The sequence below is a fragment of the Polypterus senegalus genome, chromosome 4, assembly GCF_016835505.1.
Source record: "Polypterus senegalus isolate Bchr_013 chromosome 4, ASM1683550v1, whole genome shotgun sequence".
Lineage (NCBI taxonomy): Eukaryota > Metazoa > Chordata > Cladistia > Polypteriformes > Polypteridae > Polypterus > Polypterus senegalus.
Window position 1 is genome coordinate 163,418,590 of NC_053157.1, and position 23,275 is coordinate 163,441,864.

Here is a 23,275-nt window from a genome sequence, read left to right on the forward strand (position 1 = left end):
GCAGTATAAGCGTATCCAAAAAGATCGCAGACATGCTGTAAGCGCCTGCCGTCGATGGGTGATACAAGGAACATTATAAAGATCCCGCTCCAATAAATAACCGCACTGTTGCGGTTTCAACCTGAATAAAGCTGGTGTTGTTAAAGTACAGAGACTCAGCTTCGTGTTTTGGGGCGCAAGACAGGGACTCGCACTTCACAGCGCGCACACACACACCGTCACAATGCTATAGTAAACAGTATACGCTCGTACAGCTGTTGACTATATGAGTGAGGCACGCAGACTCAGACAGAGAATAGGAGACGATTGCCCTCAAGAGAACAGAGAGAGAGAGACACGCGCGAGCGAGCGAGATATAGAGAGACGTGTGTGTGAGCAAGAGAGATAAGGAGAGAGAGAGAGACAGATACGGAGAGAGAGACCTGCCCGAGCGAGCGAGAGAGATAAGGAGATGAGAGAGAGAGAGAGAGAGACGCTCGCGCGAGAGAGAAAAACAATCTGCTCAGTTGTGATCACTTGTGATCACATGAAGCTCAGTAGACAAAGTGTATCCATACTACTCGTATTGCAAGACATCGCTCATTTATCAAGTCAAAATTTATTAAAAAATTTAACTCGTCTTGCAAAACACTCGTAAGCCAAGGTTCCACTGTACTCACCATTCATTTCAAATGAAGAAAAAAAAAAATACATTAACTAACCTTCTTAATACTATTCATGTTTATGAAGGACAGGTGTCTTTCCTAGTAGCAATGGCCACAATATAGGAAACAGCTCTGGAGAGAAGGCTAATGGACCACTTATATAAACATTCACAGGTGAAGACAAAAATACACCACAATAAAAACACAGATATATACTTTGAGTTTGTGTATACTCACAAATGACATGAGTTGGCTGACATAAAAGGCGGAATATAATACCGGTCAAAAGTTTTAGAATACCTCAGTGTTTCCACTTTTTCTTCACATTTAATCAACTGAAATACAATGAATGACCTAAATGGTGAAAATGTAAGCAGTAAACTGCCAGAGGTTTGAATTTAAAGTTTAGGTTAGCAAAAACTGAAAAAAGGGAAACTTCAGAATATTACAAATGGGCCTTCTTTAAGGAAAAACTAATAGATTAAAACCTACAAGATGTTCTGCAGCAATTGAAGTAAAATCCCTCTGTGTATCTTAATGTAGAGTTGGAACAGATGGTGTTACTACAACCTCTGAAGTACTACTTGGACAATATTCCAGTGACAATGGTATGAAAATGACAATTAACAAATGAAATGAGAGAGAGCATTATTAACCTTAGAAGTGTAGGCCTTTTATTTGCAAAAACATGTCAGTGAATACAGTTCCCTACACAATTCAAAGGCAATTGGAAACTGGAAGAATCTCTAATAGGAAGCGATCTGCCAGACCCAAAGTCACAACCCAATCAGAAGACAAGTTTCTAAGGGTCACCAGCTTGTGTGAACAATGCAAGTCTCAGTTTGTGCCGTGAAGAGGAGACTTTATGCAGGTTTGACAGAGTGAGGGGCAGTAAGAAAGCCATTCCTTAAAGGACAAAACAGGGCTGTGAAATACAAGTTGTGGACTACTGCAGACTAGACAAAGTCTCCTCTTCACAGTAGAAACTGAAACTTGCTTTTTTGACCACTGTTAAGCTGTGCTACTTGAAGCTGTTATGCTGTGAGGCGCCACTCATGCAAGGTGGTGACTCAAACTTTGTAGGTAAAAATTTACAAATTAAATCAGTGATCATCGAAATCACACACAGAAATTAGTTTTTATTTATTTGATCATTAATACTATTGACTTCATAATTATAAATGTTCATTCAATCTAGAAAAAAAAGCTCTGGAAATAAGAGGAAATAATGCTGCTAACTTTGGAAGAGTGGAAGAGCTAAGTAATGTACCAGGTACAGGACAGGGCTACATCTATAAGCCACAGAAGCTTTGAAAAAAACAGCACAGACTTTCTGAACGACCAAAAATGAGTATACAGTATTCTTTAAAAGTTGTTATTATGGGTATAAAAGCAATGAGTGTAGACAATTGTAATCAATGAATTAAAAACTGCAACCAAAAGTATTTTTACAAGAAAAGTTATATTAGAATGAGATATTAACTTAAAATTAATTCTTCAAAAAGATTAGTTCGTCCTCCAGCATTTTGTTGGTATTCTGAATTAATTAAGTTTCAATACAATTACAGTATTACTGAAGCTGAGCGACTGCTGAATCAAGCAATTTGTCTTACTTCTTCCCAGAAGACACAACACATTTAGTGCTCAGTGCACTTTTCAAAATATGCCTATTTTTCTAAATTTGAGCTGTTATACCATTTAACTCACAGCTCTCAACATTATACTGAACATATGCCTGTTGCTGCAATTCTTACACTCTATTCAGAAAACCTACCTGTAATTCATAATATTTTTCTTTTTTACACGAAACACCCCCTATTACCACCAACTTCAACATGCACTGAATGTTGGCACCCAGGTGTGAATTGCTGTCTGTCTCCTCTAGGTCACACTTTTGACCGTATTTGTATATTCTTTTTGCACTGACAACTCCTCTCCTGATGCTTGTATAAACATGGCTGAACACTGTTGCCTAAAGTCTGCAGCAGTCATCCATCCATCCATTATCCAACCCGCTATATCCTAACTACAGGGTCACGGGGGTCTGCTGGAGCCAATCCCAGCCAACACAGGGTGCAAGGCAGGAAACAAACCCCGGCAGGGCGCCAGCCCACCGCAGGGCACACACCAAGCACACACTATGGACAATTTAGGATCGCCAATGAACCTAGTCAACTATAAAATAATTAATTAATGAGTATATGTACAGTATACTTATAACAACAATGTTTAACTATAATGATAAAGAGATAAAACAAACTGGAAAACTGTAATGAGTTTTCTAATGAGTTTGCACACAGTTTGTGTGAGGCGCTTTCAGATCTGGGTATGACTGCCGATCCTAATGTGATGTGGGAGACCTTCCGTGACAAGACCCTGAAGGTTGCTGAGGGTTGTATTGGTGTTACTGGTGTTCCCAGAAGGAGGTGTTTCATCTCGTAGGGCACCCTGGATATCATCGAGAGGAGTCGCAGCGCATGGTTCAATTGCAACTCTGGTCTGTACCGGGAACTGAGAAGGACGACTGCGAGGGCTCTAAGGGCAGATAAAGAGGTGTTTGTTAGAGGAATCTGTGAGCAAGTGACACACCATCTGTGGTCTAGCGACCCACGTCCTGCTTACAGAGGAATCGAAGTATTACGCACATCTGAATCTGTTCCTTGGAAAGTCGCAGTCAGGGCGACTGATGAAACGGTCCTGCACTGCATGACACTGCAGTTGTGCCCAGCTGGGCTGGCTAATTTGAGCAGTTGTTCAAAGCTGATCCTCCGGCTAGGACGTTGAATATCTCTGGATCCACAGTTCTTATGGCTGATCCTCCAATTTGCTGTGAACCACCAAACCTCACTGAGATTGCACAGGTGGTGAACCAGCTGAGGGGAAGGATGCAGGGATCTGTGGTGCCCGGGGTGAACTTCTCCAGGCTGGTGGTAAGGCTGTCCTCTTGGCATTGCAAGCAATCTTTGCTTCCATTTGGGAGACTGGCATCATCCCAACTGACTGGAAAACGGGACTTGTCATCCCAATCTGGAAAGGGAAGGGTGATCGCCTGGATTGCAGCAACTACAGTGGAATAACACTGCTCTCGGTGCCGGGTAAGGTCCTTTCCAGGGTCGTCCTCAATAGGATCTGTGATCATTTGCTCACCTACCAGCGACCAGAACAGTCTGGTTTTACGCCTAAGAAATCTACCATCAACCGCATCCTGGCACTGAGGGTTCTCTTGGAGTGCAAACGCGAATAATGGCAGAGTTTCTTTGCAACCTTTGTCGATTTTCGCAAAGTGTTCGACTCAGTTGATTGAGCTGCCCTGTGGGACATCCTGAGGGTTTGCGGGATCCCCTTGAGGTTGCTGGATATCATGGCCAGCCTGTACACTGGTACTGTGAGTGCTGTGCTGAGTGGAGGCAGGACCTCTGTGTTTTTCCTAGTTGATTCTGGGTTTCGTCAGGGGTGTGTTTTTTCTCCTACTCTGTTCAATGCTTGTATGGACTGGGTGTTGGACAAGGTCGTGGAGTCCAGCGGCTGTGGGGCATCTGTTGGTGAAGAAAGATTCACGGATCTTGACTTTGCTGACGATGCTGTGATCTTCGTGGAGTCAATGGAGGCTCTGATCGGGGGACTCGAGAGACTGAGTGAGGAGTCTGAGTGTCTGGGCTTGTGAGTGTCCTGGATAAAAACCAAGATCCAGGCCTTTAATGGCCTCTTGGGCACAGCCATCAGCAGTGTGTCTGTTTGCGGAGAGAGTGTTTACCTTGTTGAGAAGTTTACCTACCTTGGCAGTGACACTGATGTCTGTGGTGACTCTACCTATGCAGTCAGTAGACGGATTGGGAGAGCATGGGGTGTCATGAGGTCGCTGGAAAGGGGTGTGTGGCGCTCTTGATATCTATGCAAAAGGACGAAGGTCCAAATCTTTAGAGTCCTGCTGCTTCTTGTCTTGCTATATGGTTGCGAGACATGGACGCTATCCAGTGAACTGAGATGAAGACTGGACTTTGGTATTGTGTCTCTTTGGAGAATCCTTGGATAAAGTTGGTTAGACTTTGTGTCGAATGAGCGGTTGCTCATGGAGTCCCGAATGAGGCACATTACCCACGTAACACCTGGCTGCAGCAAACAGAGGGTCATTTCCGGAAGGTGGGACTGGACCGTGTGTCTGCCTGGGGGGTTGCAAACCAGGGTCCCGAGTTGTTTCATCGTGTAGTGAGTGAGGCAACACACTGTATCAGTGCATCCTCCCCAACTTGACTTGATTTGGAAAACTGTTGCTGCTCCAGCTATTTCAGTTAGATAAAAAAATACTATAAACTCACTTGAAATGGCATTGCAAATTTTTGCACACCTTGGAATGTAGTTTGAAGCTAGCATAATAGACTGAGTGATCAGGCTACAAGTGAAGCATGCAGCAGTGGATGGTTGCACATTTGCAAAGCTTTAACAGACACCTCAGGCCTTGAACGAAAATACAAGAAAAAAATTGGGGCTTCTTTGTAAAAATGGAAGAACCAAATAAAAGTGGTACTTGGCCATAAATGAGTTAGATGCCTTTTAGGAGAAAAAATATGATCTGAGTACAGTTATTGTTAGTCCCCAAAGTGTATAGATGTAAGTGCCACTAATTTCTGTGTAAAACAGATTCATTCCATTGAGGGAGGGGGTGCCCCCCTTGAAGGTATAAGAACTGCAATACATTACATTTGATCGAAGTGCTTGGGGTGTGGGGGAGCTTGGATATACATATTGAGCCAGTACACTCAAAAATATTGTTACATACCAAACAGTGCTAGAATGCAACAGCTAAAAATGAGAAGTGTTGGCCCAATTCAAGCCTGGGCTATAGTGAAATGCTGGTGCATGTTTTGAATTACACACAATTTTGCACTAAATTGCATACATGTATTTGATGGCAAATGTTTGCACATGTAAGAAAACCAACAATTTATTTTTGTGTTTTATACTTGTCATGTCTGCAGTGTCTATAAAAACATTGCTAATGGGCTGCAATCACTCGTGGATTGCTCAGTCCACATTGTGCCGGTTGGCACATTCTCTTTTCTCTACTTAAAACTGATGCTGGCTAAGGGCTTTGTACTGTAAACTGACAATTCTGCCACAATATCAGACACTTGGCATTCTTTGTGTAGAACTGCATCAAGTGTTACAAGGGCAGTCGACATACTCGATGATGAGCAGTTGTTAAAATGTGGATGCCTTTTCCAAACAGTGAAAGTCAAATAAACATGAAGTCTGAAATCAAATTTTGGAGAGCTAATGTAAGTACCAAATATATATACTGAATACTTTTGTATATTTGGAGAGAGATCACACTCAATTACCAGGGAAAGACAGTGTCACCTTGATTAATCTGTGAGCCTTTCACAAGCAATATAAAAAAAGTCACTGCTGCCAATATTTTCACATTGCTTTCCACAGTGCTTGAAGTAGGCACATCCCTTTCTGGGCATAGGAGTAACTTTCAATGAGATTTTGCACTCCCAAGGGAGAACTGACCACTGTATAGTTATATATACGGCATCAGTGCATGTGTCATTGGACCTACGAGGGAGAAGCGCCCTTCCTGGTATCAGAAATAGTTTATGTATTATTTATTATTATTATTATATTAATATTATTATAAATATTATTATTAATTTATCATTAGCACCCACTTGGATCAAACTCCATTCCATTTGAATGAGGAAGATAAAGAAACCTAAAGAAGTTATTTAACTTCAAGCACTGGCTTTGCATGGCAAATAAGCTGTTTTCCCTAAGACAAGCCTGCTCCATACCAGACTATAAACAAAATGAGACAGGAGCTGCCATCCCTCTGTAAAACAAAATAAAAAAAATCCAAGAAAAAGACAGACACTGATAGCATGCATAAGCACATGCAGCAAAACAAAAGTTAATGCAGTGCACCCATTTTTTTGTCCCCAAGCTGCTCAGGCTGCAAAAATGATAGAAGACTGCTGATGTGTACAGTATTAAACTCAGCCAATCATGCTGCCTTTCATTTACTGACAATCCATTAAATATGTAATGCTGTAATTTTATATACTATTAACTATATAAATAAAATTATTGTTGTGACTTAATGTAATATATTATGCTTTCAGCTGATTGAAAAGTGTTGTTTTGCTTACTGCGATTAAATGTTGTTGTGGTTCCATGGCACTTTGTTTTTTTTTTAATTATTTATTCATTTATATTTTGAGCGCTGCACTTTTTGGACACTTTGATTTTTTAACTGTTTTTTTTTTTTTTTTAAAAAAGCCACTGCAGCACTTTTTCACTATCCCCTTGCTTGGTGTGTGTTTGTCCTCATATCTGCCAAGTTGATCCTCGTCATTACTATCGAAGGTGTCAGGTTCAAGAGGCTCCAAAACACAACCCGCACCATCACATGGACACACAATAGAACAAAAACAAAACTACGTAAAATGTGTCCACAAAAAATGCTTTCTACTACTTTATTTGCTCAGACGATTGAAGTATGTTGTTTGCTTTTCACTAATAAATACTGAAGCTGCTCTCTGTCTAGCAGCTGTGCATCTCAGGGATTTTTTTTTTTGGATTGAACACTTAATCTAAAGCAAAAATACATGTAAACAATATATGATGTGTGCCAAGAAATAGTTTATTTTTAAGTTTACTCAGGTTGTATTAGACTATCTGTGGGATAAAGGCAGTTGGGATGCATTACCCTAGCTGATGGGTCATTAGTGAGAACAAAATGATTCAAACTGCAATTAGCAATTGGTGTTTGGTAATGGTTTAGTGTGGAAAAATGAGTGGTGGTTCTAGTGTTAAAACAAAAAAAAAATCTGACGAGAACGTGGTCATTTTAACTGATACCATTGTCAATTGATATTAAGCTAACAATTAAGATATATTGTTGAGTACAAAAGGAACACAAAGTACTACTAGAAGGAGTAATTCCTAACATATATGTGAAACACACACTTCCCCATCTTTAATATGTACAGTATGTGCTCTAGTCAAAGTACCAGTTTTTAGGTAACAACTGGCAATTGCCATACATCTTAAGCATTAAGATGTTTTTTTTTATCATTACAGCTCTTAATCTCTCTTTGCATAAACTGCAAATATTAGACCTCTTCAATTATTTTTCAAAGCTTATTCCCGGAAGATCTACACTAGCAGGTCTAGCAGGTTTTATCTGAACTTTCCTTTCTACTGTAATGTCCATTTTAAGAATTATGAAAAGCAACATTGTATTGTACATAATATTCCTGATAAAGCCCCACAAGTGCATTAGCTATTTGCCTTACACTGATCACACTGTGGATTTCAATATTCTACTAACTTTTTAAATTGCCTCGTAATCCATCTCCATTAGAATTCCACTTCTTTCTCATGTGTATTTTTAAGTTCGGAACCACCTTAAATTGTGTATTTATATCTTTATATAAATTATTTTCCACTTATTTGCCCAAGTATGAATTCTGTCCATGACTATTATAACAATGCTGAAGACTCCAGGGTATCTGACACCCCCATCTAATTTATTTTCACCTGATTATCATTTATACAATTCATAAATGACCAATTAAGAAAAGGTTTCTCACACCAAAACTAGCTGCTTTTTTTGCTAATCACTATCCTAAAATAATTCAAATGTAATAAGATTCAGTGTATCAGGCAACAAATGCATACATTCTCTTAATTTCCATGAAACAATATAAAAGTAAGAGTTCTTCATTAATATCTGGGATTTGTTTAGTTAAATGATAAAATTATGATTTAATAATCTGAAAGTCATGAAATTACTTTTGGCATTGCATTTTGTCTCTTTTACACTATGTGGTAATATTACATAGATATAAGGAAACAAACAAAAACATACTCCCTAATCCCAATGAGACATTGTAGGTCAGGCCTTTGGACAGCAAAGAGGAAAGAAAGAACATATAGAGATAGAACTGTTAGAGACCTTCTGTCTTCATAAAGTTTAATTTTTACGTTTGATAGAAAATAAAGAATTATATAAAAACATAGATATCAGTAAGAATCTGAAAACAGTTAAGAAAACAAATGTTTTTTAATATTCATTTAGCAATGCTCAAAATTTAATTCTACTGATTTGAAAAAAGACATTAAAAAGAAGATATAGCAAAAAGAAAAATGAACAGATTAATTAATCACTGTAGATTTTTACCTTATGAGCAGATTATTGAACAGAAACTGCAACAGACTGTATTCAGCATATTAGATACCACAAAGACAATACAAACTAAAGATAAATCCAATGCAAAGCTATAAAGCCATAATTTATATTAAGAGAGTAAAATATAACACAGAAGATACTAACATGAAGAAAATGTAACTAGTTCAACTTCCGTAGCATGATTCTAAGAAAAAAATAATGTACTTCATGTAGTATAATTTGTTAACCGTCCAATTAAGAACTTATACTAGACCCTACTGAACAGAATGGACATCTTTCTTTACAGATTATTTTTTATGCACATTATATTTTTATATAAGAGACAACAGCAAACTGTGACTACAGAAAGGGACTATGCTATTTTGACTGGATAACTGTCTATCCTCAGTTGAAATACTTTTGCTGCACATAAATAAATTACCTTCTCTGCTGGGAAATATAAAAGCCATTTCATATTTCAAAAACTTTTATAATTCTAATACATTTTCTTTTCCAAAGTATACCACCCGGCTAAAGGGGCATAAATAAGCAAATATGACACGGATTAAAACATTTGTAATTATAAATATGTTAGCTACAAACCTGGAAGACTCCATAGACCGGAAACTTCTAATGTTTTTAGCTTTTTCTCAAGCTCTGCAACACGGTTTCCAAGAATTCTACAATAAAAACAAACAAAATATATATACACATATATTCTTATATAATTAATATACTTGACTAGGAATACCAGTTTGGGCTTTAACTCACAAATGAAAATGGAAGGAAGCAAAAAGCAAAAAACAAGTCATTATTGTGTCTTTCTCCAAATTAACATTTGACAAATAACAAATATACACTAAAATATTTTATAGCTAAATGCTACAAGACAAAAGAGCTTTAATTAAAGTTGAGACAGTGGAGATGGCACTGCAAATATATGGGGACAATCATTAATTACAGGGTCAAATTTTATAAAAAGACACAGAACAAATTTTACACGGCTTTTCCTTCTTAGGAAACTCAACTGTTTCAAAGTTGACAAAACCATAATAACACAGTTTTATAAGTCCTTTATGGAATCTATTGTTACATTTGCTTTTATATATTGGTTTGACAACCTCAGAATTAAGAAAATAAATCATCTTAAGAACATTGTAAAAACTAGCAGTAAAATGGTTGGCTCACAGCAGACCACTGTCACTGAACTGTATTACAAACAGGTTAGTAAGAAGGCCGTCAGACAATAGTCATCCTCTTTTTCCCAAATTTCACTTGTTTTTATCAGGCTGCAGATTTAGGTTTCTGAAGAAGAAGAATAAGAAGGAGAAGAAGAGGGCGAAGACGTGTCCGGAGGCAGGAGGAGAGGAGGAAGGTAAAGAGAGTGGAACTGAGGGTCGGAACTTTGAATGTTGGCAGTATGATTGGTAAGGGGAGAGTGTTAGCAGATATGATGGAGAGAAGGAAGGTTGACATATTGTGCGTGCAAGAGACTAAATGGAAGGGGTGTAAGGCCAGGTGGATCGGAGGGGGATTCAAATTGTTTTATCATGGTGTGGATAGGAGGAGAAATAGAGTAGGGGTTAATCTGAAGGAACAGTATGTCAAGAGTGTTTTGGAGGTGAAAAGATTGTCAGACAGAGTAATGATTATGAAGCTGGAAATTGGAGGTGTGATGATGAATGTTGTTAATGCATATGCCCCGCAAGTTGGGTGTGCAATGGATGAGAAAGAAGATTTTTGGAGTGAGAACAGTGTACCCAAGGGACAGACAGTGGTGATTGGAGCGGATTTCAATGGACATGTTGGTGAAGGTAACAGAGTAGACGAGGAGGTGATGAGTAGGTATGGTGTCAATGAGAGACATGAAGAAGGTCAGAGGAAAGTGGATTTTGCCAAAAGGATGGACATGGCTGTGGTGAATATGTATTTCAAAATGAGGGAGGAACATAGGGTTACGTACAAGAGTGGAGGAAGATGCACACAGGTAGATTACATCCTATCTGTACGTCTGTAGGATGGCATTGGAGATCAAGAAGAGGAAGAGAGTGAGGGCAGAGCCAAGGATCAAATGGTGGAAGTTGAAAAAGGAAGAATACAAGGTTGAGTTTAGGGAGAAGGTGAGACATGCACTGGGTGGTAGTGAAGAATTACCAGACAGTTGAGAAACTACAGCAGATGTAGTAGGGTGACAGCAAGAAGGGTGCTTGGCGTGATATCTGGACAGAAGAAGGAGGAAAAGGAAACGTGGGGGTGGAATGGGGAAGTACAGGAGAGTATACAGAGGAAGAGGATGGCAAAGAAGAAGTGGGATAGTCAGAGAGATGCAGAAAGTAGACAAGGAGATAAGGCGCAAGGTGAAGAGAGAGGTGACGAAGGCTAAAGAAAAGGCATATGATGAATTGTATGAGAGGATGGACACTAAAGAGGGAGAAAAGGACCTGTACCGATTTGCTCGACAGAGGGACTGAGCTGGGAAAGATGTGCAGCAGGTTGGGTAATAAAGGATCAAGATGGAAACATACTCACAATCGAGGAGAGTGTGTTGAGCAGATGGAAAGAGTACTTTGAGAGGCTGATGAATGAAAAGAACAAGAGAGATAAGAGGTTGGATGATATAGAGATAGTGAATCAAGAAGTGCAACGGATTAGCAAGAAGGAAATAAGGACAGCTATGAAGAGAATGAAGAATGGAAAAGCACATACCTGTGGAAGCATGGAGGTGTTTAGGAGAGATGGCAGTGGAGTTTTTAACCAGATTGTTTAACAGAATCTCAGAAAGTGAGAGGATGCCTCAGGAGTGGAAATGAAGTGTACTGGTGCCGATATTTAAGAATAAGGGGAATGTGCAGGACTGTAGTAATTACAGGGGGATAAAATTGATAAGCCACAGCATGAAGTTATGGGAAAGAGTAGTGGAAGCTAGGTTAAGAAGTGAGGTGATGATTAGTGAGCAGCAGTATGGTTTCATACCAAGAAAGAGTACCACAGATGCGATGTTTGCTCTGATGGTGTTGATGGAGAAGTATAGAGAAGGCCAGAAGCAGTTGCATTGCGTCTTTGTGGACCTGGAGATAAACATATGACAGGGTGCCTCGAGAGGAGATGTGGTACTGTATGAGGAAGTTGGGAGTGGCAGAGAAGTATGTAAGAGTTGTACATGATATGTACGAGGGAAGTGTGACCGTGGTGAGGTCTGCAGTAGGAGTGACGGATGCATTCAAGGTGGAGGTGGGATTACATAATGGATCAGCTCTGAGCCCTTTCTTATTTGCAATGGTGATGGACAGGTTGACAGACGAGATTAGACAGGAGTCCCTTTGGACTATGATGTTTGCTGATGACATTCTGATCTGTAGCGATAGTAGGGAGCAGGTTGAGGAGACCCTGGAGAGGTGGAGATATGCTCTAGAGAGGAGAGGAATAAAGGTCAATAGGAACAAGACAGAATACATGTTTGTAAATGAGAAGGAGGTCAGTGGAATGGTGAGGATGCAAGGAGTAGAGTTGGCGAAGGTGGATGAGTTTAAATACTTGGGATCAACAGTACAGTGTAATGGGAATTGTGGAAGTGAGGTGATAAAGAGAGTGCAAGCTGGGTGGAGAACAGTGTCAGGAGTGATTTGTGACAGATGGTTATCAGCAAGAGTGAAAGGGAAGGGCTACAGGACGGTAGTGAGACCAGCTATGTTATATGGGTTGGAGACGGTGGCACTGACCAGAAAGCAGGAGACAGAGCTGGAGGTACCAGAGTTAAAGATGCTAAGATTTGCACTGAGTATGACGAGGATGGATAGGATTAAAAATGAGTACATTAGAGGATCAGCCCAAGTTGGATGGTTGGGAGACAAAGTCAGAGAGACGAGATTGTGTTGGTTTGGACATGTGTTGAGGAGAGATGCTGAGTATATTGGGAGAAGGATGCTAAGGATAGAGCTGCCAGGGAAGAGAAAAAGAGGAAGGCCTAAGAGAAGGTTAATGGATGTGGTGAGAGAGGACATGCAGGTGATGGGTGTAACAGAACAAGATGCAGAGGACAGAAAGATATGGAAGAAGATGATCCGCTGTAGCAACATGTTTAAAAATTCATTTATTCCTAGAGCTGTTAGGGTTGTGGAGCATATGCGCTGATTATGCCCAGAGGGGACTGGGCGGTCTCATGGTCTGGAATCCCTACAGATTTTATTTTTTCTCCAGCCGCCTGGAGTTTTTTTGTTTTTTCTGTCCCCCCTGGCCATTGAACCTTACTCTTATTCGATGTTAATTAAGGTTGATTTATTTTGTTTTCTTATTGTGTCTTTTATTTTTCTATTCTTTATTATGTAAAGCACTTTGAGCTACTGTTTGTATGAAAATGTGCTATATAAATAAATGTTGTTGTTGTTGTTACAGCATGCTGTCGCACCCACCACATGGGAAATCACTCAGATTGAGATCCTAGTACAGCTGTGCAATGGGTAAAACCTCAACAGCACACTGAACAGTGTGAGGTGTAAGTGTTTCTGTTACTGTATTTGTAGGGTTTCTCCTAAATTTTAAATTATATTATGACTTGAAATAGCCCCACAAGAAGAAATCGCACGGAGCAAGATCAGGCGAAAATGAAGGCCATCCAACATCACTGCGCAGGGAGATCAGCTTCCCTGGAAACATCTCCAGCAAAACTTGCATGGATCTCCCTGCCGTGCTCCTCCCCCCTCAAAAAAGTAAGGGCCTACAATGCCAAATTCTGCAAAGGTGCACCAAACTGCAACACACTACCTGTGCAGGGGTTTCGGATGAAGTTCACAATGGTTGATTTCAGCCCGATACCAAACGTTTTGCATATTTACGCAACCATTTAAATGGAAATGTGTCTCATTGCTGCACATGATGATGGCATCTCGAATAACGGGTTGCAGAATGTTCACTCTCTGTACACTGTCCCAGTCTCTCTCAGTGAGTTCCTGCACTACAGTTATTTTTTATGGATGGAAATTAAGGTCCTCATAACAAAATCCTCCTCAAAGACTTGTTCAAAATGCCTAAGGCAGAAGCATGTTTGCGTGCTGAATGCCTAGGAGACTGCAAAATTGTTGCCCTTACAGCTTAGATGTTTTCAGGCATTTGTACAGTCCGAGGACAGTATAGAGATGTTCTGTTCAATGGTGTACCTGTCTGTTTAAATTTAGCCTGCCACTGACAAATAGTTTTCCGATTTGGGAAGTCACCGTTAGGAAGAATGCTAAAGTGTGTTCAGAAGGTGTGTTTCTATAGTGATGATGGATTTGTTGTTTTAGAAGGACGCTTCGATGGCGACAGCATGGTGTGCATCAGACAAAAGCAAGTTGTCAACTGAAAACTACAAGAGATTACCTATCAAAGGACATCCACCCCAACTCACTCGGCTGCCTCTACCTTGAGCAATGACCTTGAGAAATGTGGTACTTCATTTTGGCACATCCTGTATTATATATAGCATTTGAATTCTTATGATTTAATGTTCTGGAACTTTACAACTTATAAGTAGTGATGAGCAAACACATCTGAAATCACAGAAATGGTCATGAATTTTGACAAACTCTGTGAAATGCACTGAAGTCAATTGAGAAGGAAGAACTGAACTAGTTTTGAGCGGTTCATGATGATGCAGTGGTGTTTTAAGTGTCTCTAAGGGTTATGGAAGTGTCTGCTAACTATATTTGACTGACTATCGTGGCCAAAAATGTGATCTAATGGGAGTCAGCAATGTAACGGCATGCCACGAAAAACAAAAGACACAGATGGAATAATAACCACAAGCAAAATACAACAAATGTCCACAAACTAGAAATAAAATATATATATATTTATTGTTCATTGCGCTCACAGCTTTCAATCTTGGAGTACATATTAGCTGTGAGACAAAGGAGTAGTTTGCCAATCAGCATTACTTGTGAGCAGAAAAGATCCCTGAATCTGCTGGTACAAGTGCCAATGGTCCTGTACCGTTTGCCAAAAAGGAGAAGTGAGAATAGCAGCTTGGCAGCTCCGGTATTTCTTTTTTTTTTTTTTATTTGATATGACTGTAGGTACAATAATACAATACAATACAGTTTATTTTTGTATAGCCCAAAATCACACAGGAAGTGCCGCAATGGGCTTTAGCAGGCCCTGCCTCTTGACAGCCCCCCAACCTTAACTCTATGAGAAGACAAGGAAAAACTCCCAAAAAAAACCTTGTAGGGAAAAATGGAAGAAACCTTGGGAAAGGCAGTTCAAAGAGAGACCCCTTTCCAGGTAGGTTGGGCTTGCAGTGGGTGTCAAAAGGAGGGGGTCAATACAATACAATACACAGAACTGACCAAATCCTTAATACAGCATAAAAATAAAAATTTTAGAAGTACGGAGCAGAATTTAACAGTAGATGATATCACATAATAAGATTTGGATATTTTAAAAGTCCTGGAGACCTCATCCATCAAGCTGCCTCCCCCATTTGGCCATTCCACGGCTGAAACAGTGCTGGGCCAGCCAATCTGATGAAAGGATCCCTAGATGTATTCTTGTACATTATATAAATTATATAATGACAGGCAGCAGGCAGCTGTTACCATATTAAAACTTCTGGAGCTTGATGTATGTTAATGATGTTACATTTAATTATTTCACATGCACAACAAAATGATCAGGTTGCGTTTACATTAACTTCTTTATCTTACATTAATGTCATTTATGATTTCATCCTGGGCAGCACGGTGGTGCAGTGGGTAGCGCTGCTGCCTCACAGTTAGGAGACCTAGGTTTGCTTCCTGGGTCCTCCCTGCATGGAGTCTGCATGTTCTCCCCGTGTCTGTGTGGGTTTCCTCCGGGTGCTCCGGTTTCCTCCCACCGTCCAAAGACATGTAGGTTAGGTGCATTGGCGATCCTAAATTGTCCCTAGTGTGTGCGTGTGCCCTGCAGTGGGCTGGCACCCTGTCCAGGTTTTTTCCTGCCTTGTGCCCTGTGTTGGCTGGGATTGGCTCCACCAGACCCCCGTGACCATGTAGTTAGGATATAGCGGGTTGGATAATGGATGGTTGGATGGATGGATGATTTCATTCTATCTTTTGATTTTACATAAATATACAACTTTTGTTTTCTTACTTGGATATGCCCAATTTAACATTACCATGTTTAACATTTTAAAACATTTTATATTTCTACAGGTTGATGTTGGTTGTGGCTAGTTTTTCAGAAGTGATATTTGTTAAAAAGTGTTAAATATTATTTCATAATTATTTTAAAGTTTAGTAATTTACTGTATTTTAAAAACAGTGGCAAATATTTCAATTGGTGTGCTATGTATTTGTTATAAAAATTAATAAAGGATAAATATTACTTCAATGGCTAATTTAAATTTTTTAACTTATCAAGCATTATACTGGTTTGACTCATTTTTGTCAGCAGAGCCCTCCTCCAACAATGCTAGCCTCTGTCTGCAAGATGAGGAGGTTCTGGAATCCTATCTGCACCCTACAATGACACTATACCCATGGGTCTCCAACCCTCCTCCACTCCCTGGACTATGTATCTCTGCTGATCAAGTGAGGAGAGAACTGGGAATACTCTGCACAAGCTAGGCTTTACCAGATGGAATCAGCCGCAGAATACTGAAAACATGTGCCAGCTAGTTCTGCGGGGTTCTCTCTTTCTCTGAATTGCAGAAGGTTCCCCAGGTATGGGAAACATCCTGTGTGGTCCCTGTGCCAAAGAAATGGCATTCCAGCGATCCCAAGGACTTCAGACTAGTTTCTCTTACTTCATATATCATAAAGACCATTTGAGAGGCTGGTCCTAAAACAACTATGGCCCCTGGTTTCAGAACATCTGCATCCTCTGCAGTTTACCTATCAAGCACAAATAGGTATGAAGGATGCTCTCATCTACATGCTCCACAGAGCCTAATTCCAAATCTACAAAGCCAGTACCATGGTGAGCATAATGTTCTTTGACTTTTCCAGTGTTTTAACACCATTTTGCCTCATCACCTGGGGAAAAAACTCAAAGCTATGTATCTTGATGTTCCCACAGTCTCCTGGACTACCAGACCAACAGACAGCAGTTTGTGAAGCTCAGGAACTGTGTGCCAGAAATGGTGGTGTGTGATGCGGGAACGTTTCAGGAAACTGTCCTATCTCCCTTCCTGTTTAACCTCTATACAACACCACAGGGAACTGTCCTGTCTCCGTTCCTGTTAACCATTTACACAACAGACATGTCCATTATAGGCTGCATTAATAATGGTGATGAGTCAGAGCATAGAAAAGCCAAGGAGGAATTTGTCTTGGGGGGCAGGGACAACAACTTGCAACTCAGCCTCAGCAAGACAGAAATAGTGGATTTCCAACAAGCCAAGAATCCTTCTAAGACCAGTCACCATTCAGGGGGAGGATGTGGAAGTGGTGCAGAGCTACAAGTCCCTGGGTTGTAACATAAACAGCAAACTGGACTGGTCTAACAACACAGAGGTGCTGTACAAGAAGGGCCAGAGCAAACTGCACTTGCTAAGGAGACTCAGGTCTTTTGCTGTGTGCAGCAAGCTGCTGAAAATGTTCTAGCAGACCTTAGTAGCCAGTGTGGTGTTCTTTGTTGCAGTCCTCTGGGGAAGCATCCTGAGCACAAAAGAAGCACAATGCCTAAACAAACTTATCAGGGAAGCCTGCTCCATCATAGGGTGAACTCTGGACACACTGGAAGCTGTTGTGGAAGAGGATAAAAGGAAAACTGGGTGCCATCATGAAAAATCCCCACCATCCTCTAAAGAGTTTCTCTCTTAGAGTACTTTTAGCCATAGACTCATTTTACCATGGTGGTTTATCTGTCAAAAAGTCAATAATGTCACATTTCATATAAGTAGAATTACAGTAGCACAGATTAACTGCTAAGGTAACAAGCTAGATTTTGTTACAACTGCAGCAATAATTTGAAAAGGCTTAGGTGTTCCTAACTTTAAGGACAGACACTATCATTCTGTATAGCACTGTAAATCCATGTGATCAAAATAGAGACAAAGTTTTGTATGTATTTGGCATTGAAAAACAACGTCCTTCAACATTCCCGCGTTTAACACTCATGGTTGGCGCTGACATTTTGCTAATTGTCTATCATACTAGCTGAGCTGCTGATAGGTTAACAAGTATGCACATAAATGTTGCATGCTTTTTATTCTGTCTAAAGGTGGGAAACTTGTGCAACACTTCCAGTTGCAAAAAAATTATGAGAGATTTGCGTAAAAGAAGTCAGTTTATGCATTTCTAATTAATCAACATAGTAGGATACTATGTGGCAGGCCATTTAAGTAAAACTCATTGGTCAGATTTGGCCCATGAGCCTCCTGCTGAGCATTGCTTCCCTAAAGAGTAGTACCGGAAACTCTGATGATGTTGTTGGGAGCATTCGCTGATAGCATGTTGCCGCACCCACCACATGACGAAGCACTTGGATTATGACCATTTGGAATTGGAAAATGCATAGGTTAAATATGGGTATTTCTATTTAAAGCATCTGGATTATTATTAAATTACACTGCTTTCGTAAAAGTATGTTTTTCCTTTATACCTTGTATGCCAATATATACTTTTTCAAACATGTACAGTGCTTCTATTACTTTTCTCTTATACAGGTCACCATGATTTATTATCTTGGCTGGCAACCATTTGTGACAATGAAGCTATTTATGCATTTAACTATGAAAATGATTGTTAATAGAACAGAAGAAGCAACCATACATTTTGAAGTACCTCTACACTGCTTTTAACAGATAAAAAGAAACACACTTTTTTCTTAAATGATCCTAATCTTATTCAAACTTTGCAATGAGACCAAGTACATCTTAGTCTTGCTGTTCTGAAGGTGACTCATAGTGACTTAAAAAGAATACCAAATGCCATATTGAACCCACAATTACTGTTATCTCTAATGAGCCTGAACACTTGGAACAGTGAGTGACATAAGCCTTTGTCTTCCTACGAAAAAGATATAATCATGAGATGAAAAAAAAAACAGAATATTTCATACTGAACAAAAACACACATATGGTAACATCATGTAACACCGAAGATCTATAAGTAATTAATGTAAGACAAGACATTAAAAATTGTACTTTCCTATTGCCAAATTTCATGCAGATTTTTACACACATTTTTAGGATTACCAAAACTGAAGTCGGGATTAAAATTACAATGTATGTAAGCTATGAAATGAACAACAAGAAAGGCTGTACATACATTTGTAAAATTTCTGCAGTATTAAAAACATAGCACTAAAAATTAATTAACCAAATGTTCAAATTCTACCATTTACATGATAAAGTAACACCATACAAGGAAACAATGATGAAAATAATATTGATTTTAGTACATCTGTCATCATTAAACTTGAGTTGTATCAATGGCAACAAACTAGTTATATAATGACTAAAAACAGAAAAAATCTACACATAGGCTATATTTATACCTACCAAGACTGACACTACTCCATTTATTTTCATTTTTTTTTACATTAAAGCTGTATAATTAGTTGGAATCTTACATGTAAGTGAGGTACAAAAAACAATTATCATTCTTCTGCTTTACTCGACCTATGCCTCATGCATACTACCAGTTAGGAAAGCTTTTTTCCTTACTCAATAACATGAACATAAACAAATTATCTTTCATAAACTTTGGAAACTCTATTTAAATGAGAGGAAACACTTTCTCTGATTGTCTTCTGACACAAACTCTTCATTTCCTGGCTTGATATCTGTTATACTCAGACAGCAGAACAACTCAAGAGTAACGGTTGGTATAATTTCCAGATATCAATAAGAGTCCTACTGTCTTCAACTCATTTGCACAATAAGGCCTTGTTCACACGGGCGTTAAGTTTTTGGATAAACGAACTTGCTCTGAACGTCCTAGACGTTTATGTTGCATTTTGTGGTGGCGATCAATTGACTTCTACACCGGCGTTCGTTTGTCTCTGTCTAACGCCAGCCTGCAGCCCAAATTGTAGTTTGTGTGTTAACCTGTGGAGGCAGTGTCGGGAACTGGATATGAAAGCCCTTGTCGTTTTATTTGAGGTGCCTCCTTTCAATATGGACCATTTTGCTATGTTAGATATTAATCTTCTTGTTTTAAAATACTCGTAATACGGCGTAGGGAGAGAAAAATCGCTGCCGCTACTGGGTTCATCCTCTGACTGCACAACGTCGGGTTAAAGCAGTGCTTCTCAATTATTTTCTGTCATGCCCCCCCTAGGAAGAAGAAAACATCTCCCAGCGACTATAAATAGTATCATTTGTCTATAAAATTGTTATAAGTACACCTCTGCATAACACTGTATCCTTATTAACGTATAAGAGAATAAAAAAAGAAAGAAATATGGACCAATTTACAACAAAGAATAGCTTTATTAAATGTAACAGAAAAGATTTAAAGTGCATTCTAAATTCAAAAAAAATTTAAAAGAAAAATAAAAAAGCATGTTCCCCGAGGTCAAACGCGACCTCCTTGACAGAGCCACGGGGGCGCGCCCCACTATTTGAGAAACACTGGGTTAAAGGAAGTTTTTTTGTGCTTTATGAAGAAATGCGAAAATTTCCACGCAAGTTTTTTAACTACTGTCGGATGTCGGTTTCCACTTTTGATTGTCTGCTGCAGCTGGTGCAATGCCACGCCGAGAGACTACTTGTCACTTTGAGGTAAGGAAACAGCAGTCGAGTGTGCGCTTACACCGGTGTTATGCACTGAAATGCCCCCCAGGATTGCCCCCCCTACATAATCGTTATCAAATATTATATTAGAACATAAATTAATAGGTTCATGGTTTACAAATTACACGAGACAATAAAATAAAATAAGCAATATGAAAATATATATGTTGTATATGAAAACATAAAAATATTAATATTTTTTCATATACAACATGTAAACTTATATATATCCGGTCCTCCGAAGCGTAAAATAAATGCGCAGAAAACGAACTAGAAGCGGTTTCCTTGCGTTCGTTGGGTTTTGAATGCCGAGAAAAAGCTGCATGCAAAGTTTTTTTGATGCCGTATAAACGTGCTGCCGGACAAACGCACGCCACCAAAGCCTGTGTGAACACTCTCATTGACTCCTACGTGTAGAAAACACTCGGCGCTTGATCCGCGCTCACCGGACGCTACGAATGAAAAAAATGCTCGATTTTAACGCCCGTGTGAACAAGGCCTTACTGCCTGCTACAACGCTTAAACAACAATGATGCAATGCTTTGTTTTCTAGTTTAGTAGAAGTCTCGGCAGGCTTACCAGAAAGAAAACATTTTTTTCCCCTGGTTTTAGGTAGTGTAAAATATCATTTTTGATAACCATTGAGTTAAGGGGAGTACATTAGGTTTGTTCAAGTTGAGCTAGATTACTCAATGAGCTAACAACATAGTGTAGAAAATCACAATGATCGGATCACTAGATAGTCTAATCCAAAATGAAACACCTCTGCCTTATAAGATTTTAAATTAGGACATTTCCAGAACAAGTGGTCTAGCAAGGCTGAAGTTGCATGGCCTCATTCACAATTAGGATTCAATTTCTGATCTATACTAATAAAAGGCAAAGCCCTGACTGACTGACTCACTCACTCACTCACTCATCACTAATTCTCCAACTTCCCGTGTAGGTAGAAGGCCGAAATTTGGCAGGCTCATTCCTTACAGCTTACTTACAAAAGTTGGGCAGGTTTCATTTCGAAATTCTACGCGTAATGGTCATAACTGGAAGCTATTTTTCTACATATACTGTAATGGAGTTGAGCTCGAAAGCCGCGGGGGGCGGAGTTTCGTGTGACTTCATCACGCCTCCCACGTAATCACGTGAACTGACTGTCAACGCAGTGCGTAGAAAACCAGGAAGAGCTCCAAAAAGCGCTGAAGAAAACATGCATTATATAATTCAGAAGGCAGCGAAACAATAAGAAGCGAGCGAGTGACATATATAACCATATTCATGAGTGCTGCTACTTAGTTTAAATTAAGTTTATAGACAGGCTACCGTTGGCGTTTGTCATGCCCATGGGTAATGCGGGATACAAGTTTAATGAGAGAACGCAGGATATAAACGAGAGTTTTGATCACTTTTCAACTAAGTTAAAATTGCAGGTGAGGGGCTGTGCTTATGCAAATTCCGAGAGACTGTGTTTGTGGGGGATTGACAGTTAAGGTGGGTGGGGGAGTCACGTCATCATTTCCCCTCCCATTCACCTCATTTCGCTCTGAGCTGCTCTCCGCAGCTAACGCAGTGCTACGACTTTGTGACGCTGCCACCAAATACTCACAGAAAAAGTCCACAAGTTAATACACACGCTGTGTCTAGAGTTTCTCAACACTGAATCCTCCAGGCACTACTTACAAAAGGTTACATTGACAATCGTGTTATTTTTAAAATGTTTCCTTTTCTTAGCACAAGCACAGCTGAGAAGCTTCGATGCATGTGCTCCATAACGCGTTAAAAAAATCACGCCTTTAACCACAAGCAAAGGGGAACTTCTGTCAATGCATGATTTCCTGGTACACCGATTACATTGATCATCGCTTCCCGATTCATTTTACCCTCCCACCCGCTTGGTTTAAGAAGAAGTATGAAAAAATATGAGGTTAACACAGAAAAACAGATCACCAATTGAAGCTTTATGAATAATCAATTCGCCATCAATAATTGTTTTGGTAAAGCCATACTCGGTGTAATCCTCCTTCCATTTTATAATTTTTCCGCCACTAGCCATGATTAAATGAACGGTAAAAAGTAAGAGCGAAGCGAGGGTGATTTATTCAGGCAGGCAGGCGACAGGTCAATAGCTCGAATTTGGATATAAGTAGCTTCTATTTACTCGCCAGAAATATCTTTGTTAGGAATGGAAGTTGAATTTAGTCTTTAAATGTCTATGGTAAAGAAAAAGTTATGCAATGATGACTACATTTAACTATATAAAGTCAAAACTTGTATATATAAAGTCATTCGGGAATATATAAAGTCAAAACTTGAATATATAAAGTCAGCGCTGGAATATATAAAGTCAAAACTTGAATATATAGCCTAAAGTCATTCCCAAATATATAAAGTCAAAACCTGAGTATATAAAGTCAGTGTCGGAATATAGGCTATAAAGTAAGCGCTGCAATATATAAAGTCAAAACTTCAATATATAAAGACAGCGTCGGAATATACAAAGTCAGCGCTGGAATATCCATCCATTTCCCAACACGTTGAATTCTACCACAGGGTCACGGGGGTCTGCTGGAGACAATCCCAGCCAACACTGGGTGTAAGGCAGGAACCAATCCTGGGCAGGGCACATGCATCATTTTCAAAACATTAACCGAACAGTGTTTTTTTAATTTATTTTTCTGAATACGTTTTTGTTAACTTAGTTCAGTTCAGAGTCGTTTCAATCAATAGATTTTGACTTTCACTTTATATATTCAGGAGTGAGTTTATATA

At 39.5% G+C, this 23,275-nt stretch overlaps 1 protein-coding gene across 3 annotated transcripts in view; it reads right to left on the reverse strand.

Annotated features, from left to right (window-relative positions):
* The window catches only part of LOC120527777 (coiled-coil domain-containing protein 149-like), a 157,311-nt gene that overhangs the window by 17,028 nt on the left and 117,008 nt on the right, over positions 1 to 23,275 (reverse strand). For 2 of the 3 annotated variants that reach the window (XM_039751592.1, XM_039751591.1), the window contains exons 10-11: positions 9,421 to 9,497; positions 8,518 to 8,550 (exon numbers count right to left, since the gene is read on the reverse strand). In XM_039751592.1, coding sequence (XP_039607526.1) covers positions 8,518 to 8,550; positions 9,421 to 9,497 — 110 coding nt within the window. The remainder of the gene's footprint in view (positions 1 to 8,517; positions 8,551 to 9,420; positions 9,498 to 23,275) is intronic. The other variant, XM_039751593.1, reaches the window with a different exon arrangement.